The sequence below is a fragment of the Grampus griseus genome, assembly GCF_964374135.1.
Source record: "Grampus griseus genome assembly, chromosome: 14".
NCBI lineage: Eukaryota > Metazoa > Chordata > Mammalia > Artiodactyla > Delphinidae > Grampus > Grampus griseus.
Genome location: NC_139008.1, coordinates 20,916,856 through 20,922,855, shown reverse-complemented (window position 1 = coordinate 20,922,855; position 6,000 = coordinate 20,916,856). Strand labels below are relative to the sequence as shown.

Sequence of the window (6,000 nt, the reverse complement as noted above, 5' to 3'; positions counted from 1 at the left end):
AGGATGACATGGCACTGTGGAGTGACAGCCCAGCTGCATTCTTGGCCATGGTCACTTAGGCACTGTTGAACAGTTCTGATCCGCTAGTGTGGTCACGCAGGGCAGTACTGGGGTTGGTCACTCAAGCCTGTTCTGGGCACGGTCACTGATAATTGTTCTGTGGGCAGTCTCTTAGGAGCCATTCGAGGAGGAACTGCTCCTGGATAAGTCCTCCGCGCCCTCTGTTTCCTCCTCCCAGTGCCACTGCGTGCAGAAGTCCTGGACCTTACGGACGCTGTGGGACCCTGGTCAGCTCCCCGGGGAGCAGCCCACCGCTAGAGGGCGGCGGCTGAGAGGGACCCGCCCTCGGGGAGCCCGCTCCTTTGGGGCTCGCTCTTCCGCCAGGCCCAAGGAGAGGTGGGGTGACAGTGGGTGGAGATGCACGCTTCATGGGTGTGAGAGCGAGCCGCCTGGGTGTGAGTCAGCGCGCGGGGGTCCAAGGAGCTCCACAGATAGTCACGGAATCTCACTCACGCTCGGCTCCTCCGCCCATCCCGTCTAGAGCGTGTGTCCCGGTCCTGCGCCTGCGTGCGCACACCGCACGATGTCCGATTCCGGGCTCTGGGTGTCCTTTGGGTGAAACGGGGGTGGGCGGAAGAGGGAGTGTCCCTGTGGGTGTTTCTGCGCCCAGGTTAGATTTCTCTCTCCCCTCCCCGTGTGGGGTCTGGGGGTGTATCCCGCTCAGGTACGCGTGTACCTGTGTTTGTGCGTGCGTGCGTGTGTCAGTGTGGTGGGACCTGTTATCAGTGCAGGGTGCTTGCGTCGGTGCCCGGGTCTCTGTCTGGGTCTGGATGTTGGCGCAATCTCGAACCCCTGGGTGTCGGGAGGCCCTGGTGGCCGGGGTATCCAGCCTCCCGGAGGAGCAAATGCCTCGACACCTTCCCCTCACCACCCCAAGCTGGCCCGGGCTCCTTAGGGAGCTGCCTACGTGGGGAGGGCCCGGGGTGGTGTGTCCCTGGGAGGGATAGAGAGGGGGGGCCAAGGGGCTGGCCGGGTCCCCGGGCGGGGCGCGGGCTCGGGGGACCCGCGCGGCTGACGTCAGGCGACTCCTTAAATAGAGCCGGCAGCGCGCTCGGCCCCGCATTTCTCGAGGAGCCGGAACGCGGCCGGCGGCCAGCGCCACCGTCCGGCCCGCCCGCCCGCACCGCCGCGCCGCCGCCGAGCGTTCGGGGCGCCGCGGCGCGAGGATCCGGGATGGGGCTTCGGGCGCTGGGCGCGCTTCTAACCCGGCGCACGTGAGAGCCGAGGAGCGCCGGGCGCCGCCCCGCTGCCCGGAGCCCCAGAGCCCAGGACGCGGGGATGTCGGAGGCGCCGCCGCCCGTTCCCCGAGGAGACGCCGCCTCCGGGATCCCCGGGCATGGTGCGCGCCCGGGCCGGCAGCTCCCAGAGAAGACGGCGCCCCCTATGCCCGACCCCCGTGGCCCGGGCCGCGCGGCTCGAGCCCTCTAGGCGGCCGCAGGGCCCCAGCCGCTCCGCCGCCGGCGCCCCCTCGGAAACCATGACCCCCGGAGCGGGCCCATGGAGCCATGGCCTATAGGGTCCTGGGCCGTGCGGGGCCACCTCAGCCGCGGAGGGCGCGCAGGCTGCTCTTCGCCTTCACGCTCTCGCTCTCCTGCACTTACCTGTGTTACAGCCTCCTGTGCTGCTGCGACGACCTCGGCCAGAGCCGCCTCCTCGGCGCGCCTCGCTGCCTCCGCGGCCCCAGCGCGGGCGGCCAGAAACTTCTCCAGAAGTCCCGGCCCTGCGATCTGCCGGGCCCGACGCCCAGCGAGCCCAGCGCTCCCAGCGCGCCCGCCGCTGCCGCGCCTGCCCTTCGCCTCTCCGGTTCCAACCACTCCGGCTCGCCAAAGCTGGGTACCAAGCGGCTGCCCCAAGCCCTCATTGTGGGCGTGAAGAAGGGGGGCACCCGCGCCGTGCTGGAGTTTATCCGCGTGCACCCGGATGTGCGGGCCTTGGGCACCGAGCCCCACTTCTTCGACAGGAACTACGGCCGCGGGCTGGACTGGTACAGGTAAGGAGGGGAGCCCCACTCAGCGCGCCCCGGCTCCAATCGGCTCCGTCCTCTGAGCCATCTCCTGCGCTTTCGCTTCCCCTTAACCCGGCTGGCTGAGTGGGCTCCGGCTGACACGTGAGGGGGTGGGGGAACTCTAGCAGAAGGATTTATCCAGAACTTCCCAGTGATTGTGCAGACGGGCCCCGGTTTCTTGAACGGCGAAGGACAGTTGGCTCTGGAATCGCCGGAAGGGAAGGGAGATCTCTGGCCTGACCTCGGGGCGAGTTGGAGGGCTGGCTCCGTGTCCAGCGTCTGGGGTAAAGCCGAGTGCCCAGGGAAGGGTCAGCCGGGACAGGTGCTGCCTGAACACAGCCTTGTCCTGAGTCTCGCCAGATCTTTCCTGGCATTTGACGGACCCAGAGAAGGGAAAGTCCGAAGAGGGCCCCCTCGCGGCAGGGCTCTGCGCTTGGGCGAGGTCCCCGGAGTTCAGGCCGAAGGACAGGGCATCCCCTGAGGTGTGGGCATGACAAAGGTCCCTTCCGGAGTCTCAGTCTGAGCTCCAGGTATTTGCTGCTGTATCTGGCCTGAGACTCCCAGTCACTCTGACCCTGAATTAGTGTTTTTGAATAGTGGAAAGGACCCTGGATGTGAGTCTTGGCTCTGCACTTAGCTTGAGCAAATTCCTAAAATTCACTGAGCCTTGATTTTCTGGTCCATCACAAGGATCAGGAAAAGTCCCTGCCCTGTGTGCCTCTCAAGGCCTTTCTAAGCGCTCTAAAAGTGTCAAAGAGACACTTCGCACTGGGCGACGCTTCTAAACCAGCAGCCAGGGTGTGGAATTTGGAATACTTGTAGGCGCCTCAGATGAAGGCTGGCTAGGGTCATAGGGGCAACCAGTCATAGGCAGACTCCCACTGCACTGCCAGGGATGACAGTCACCCAAGCTGGTGGTGTCTGGGAATAGCCTGAGACTTCTGGAAGGTAGTTGCCTCCACTGTTCAATGCCCATTTCCCTCCCAAGCCCTGTATGGTGCTGAAGAGTAGGACTGGCCCATGTGTGGGCTGAGCAGGGCATCCCTGGGGGTGGTGTAATGTATGTGGTCCCCATAAAACCTGGGTCACAAATTTCTCACCGTTTGCCTGACCCCTTGAAGACTTGCTAGAAATGTCTGCCTAGTAATGGAACTGGGGAGGGGTAACATGGTAGCTGACACAGTAGCTGAGGCTATTCTTTAAAAATTTTATTAAAGTAAACCCTCTAGGGAGTAGAAAGTCATAAGCATATTGGATAAAGGACAACTTCATTAGAAGGAGGACCCCACTGGGCTCATAATAAGGACCCTGGATTTGTAAGAATCGGGGCAACAGGGCCAACGTATCCCCTTTGCCAGGGAGCCCTGGCCTGCAGTGGTCATGGCTTATGGGACCAGGGGTGGGACATGCCCCTTCCTCAGGAAGCAGACACACAGTCCATCTCCAGTGGAGTGCAGCAAGGGCACAGCTGGTCTGGGGGTGGCCCCAGCACCTTTATGCTGGCTCTATGGAATAGGGAGGGTGGCACAGAATGGCAGGTCTGGTGCTTTCCAAGCTGTGACCCCCCCCAGGCATCCCATCTGGGTGTACGAAGTATTTGAGGACAGCGTCTGAGCCAGACCGTGGGGTGAGAGAGGCAAACACATCTAACAGCAGAGCACGATGTGGGTCAGCCCTGGCCATACTCTAATACACAGCAGGGTTTCCTCGATGGAAAATCTAAAGATCATTATGAACCCCTTCGCCAAAGTGCAGTGCCTTTTAAGTGCAAAATAGCAAAATTGTGAGCATTGGCTTTTATGGCCCTCCACTAAACACCTATTCCCCGCACCCAACCCCTGCACTCCCTCGTCTGTGCTCTGCCACCAAACACCATACCTCAGGCTTCCTTCTCGGAGCCTGTGTCATTCAGGGATGGCTGCTTTTTATTTTTAACCTTGGCATGTGTGATTCTAAGCCAGCTTAGCTGTGAACCTTAGAGATGGGAGCCGTGCCTTTTTTTTTTTTTTTTTTTTTTTTTTTTTTTTTTTTTATATAGCACATTTGGATTCTGCTAAAATTCTCAACTGAGTCTTGGTAGGTTTTATTTAACATCAAGCATGCTGACAGCTCCACTTCTCTCTCTACTACCCCCCACTTCCCAGGGTCTGTCTTACCGTCCCTTTCTCCCTTTATATTTCCGAAAGAACATTTGGCCTGTAGGTCTGGTAGTAACAGCCCCATCCCCGTCACTTCCCCAGGAAGGCTAGGAGCCTCTAGCATCAGGAGGGGCTGTGTGATCTGTGCTTATTTGGGTTGCAAATCCACACGCCCGGAGCCCAGGGTTTCGGGTGTGGATGGTCATTTCTGCCTAAGGTAATACTGCCCCATTTGGATGCTGTTTCCAGAACATTTCTCTATATGTGTTTTACTCTTTATTATCACTCAAGTAATATGCATTAGTTGCAGAAGTGATGGGGATAGATGGTTTTCTTTAAAACCCATGCTCTCACTTTATTCCTGAATTCCATGACTTAGGACGGCAGGTGGTAAGATGCTTCTCTCTCTGCCTGTTGCCCTTATCATTTCACAGATGTGAAAACTGCAACCCAAAAAGAGAGCATCTGGAATGAGACCCAAAGCAAGCTGATGAAATTTAGGCCCAAAAGTCATTGGCATGCACTGTCCCACCAAGATTTACACATACACGCTGTGTGTGTGTGTGTGTGTGTGTGTGTGTGTGTGTGTGTGTGTGAGCTCATGCGTGTGTGCATTTCCAGCCAAGTACTCTAACCAGTGTTCTACACAGCTTGCCACCATAAAGCCAGTGTCCACTGGGTAGACATGGCCAAAGAGCCCTTGCACCTATTGTAGGGGACTGTGTTTTCCAAAGGTAGAGTTGCAGAGTTGCAGGCAGTGGATCTCATTATGATCTGCCCACCTTGAAGCCCCTGGGGATAACCTCCCAGGTCTGGAGGCCCCAGTCAGGTAGACAATGGAAAAATCAAAAGGAGAGACTTCTTTCTGTGAGTAAGTGGAGATAAACCAGGAGGTGACAAACGGTGCCTGAAGGCAAAATGAAACATCCAGAGAGGCACCATTGGCCAGAGACCAGGAGACAGAATCTGTACCTTCCTTACCCCCAGCCTGAACCCTCTCTTGGAACTAGCCCAGTTCAGGCCACCCTAGGAAGGCCCATCACTGAAGCTTACCTCACCCCTGTACCTGGCTAGCTTCCCGTCTCCCAACTTGCTCCACACACAGAAGGGTCCTGGCCTTAAGTTCTGCTTTCAGCAGCTGGGTGTGCAGGGTGGGGTCGGCTAGCTGCTTGGACAGGGAGGCAGGGTGAGACCATGCTACCAAGGGACCCAGGATAGGACCTGCTGTCAGAAGGCAGGAGATAGTCCCCTATGCTGGGTAATTGGAAACAGAGTCCTGGCTTCCTCGTCATAGGATGGCGCCTGTGGTAACTATCACAGAAGGTTGTTTTGAAGAATGAATGAAACCCTGTATATGAAAGTGCCCTGGAAAATTCCCTGGTGTATAAAGATAAGACAGTAATGTTATCACTGTTATCGCTATTACTACTACTACTTCACTAACACTCCTTTTACCACCATCAGTACTATTAGTATTAAAACTATCAGTTTCTTTCCCCACTGCTGTTACTACATGGGGCTGAGGAATTAATTAATTGCTGGAAAAGTAGTTTCATGAACGCCTGGGAGGGGTCCTGGCCTTAAGTTCTGCTTTCAGCTCTGCTTTAATTGTCCTTTTTCCCCTCCCTCCCTTTCTTCTCTCCTTCCTCCTGCGTTGGTAAAAAGTCACTTCTCATTTCTGGGTGTCAGTTTGCTCACCTTTAAAATGAGAATGATATCTGACAATGTATGTGAAAATGCTTCTCCCAATCTAAGGTTATATTCGGGATGCAACAAAGGTTGAGTATGAGACAGAGT

General features: G+C 57.1%; 1 protein-coding gene across 1 annotated transcript in view; it reads left to right on the top strand.

Annotated features, from left to right (window-relative positions):
- Positions 1–1,195: 1,195 nt before the first annotated feature.
- The window catches only part of HS3ST2 (heparan sulfate-glucosamine 3-sulfotransferase 2), a 92,608-nt gene continuing 87,803 nt past the window's right edge, over positions 1,196–6,000 (top strand). The window contains exon 1 of the mRNA XM_082670274.1: positions 1,196–2,050. Coding sequence (XP_082526400.1) covers positions 1,566–2,050 — 485 coding nt within the window. The 5' untranslated portion in view covers positions 1,196–1,565. The remainder of the gene's footprint in view (positions 2,051–6,000) is intronic.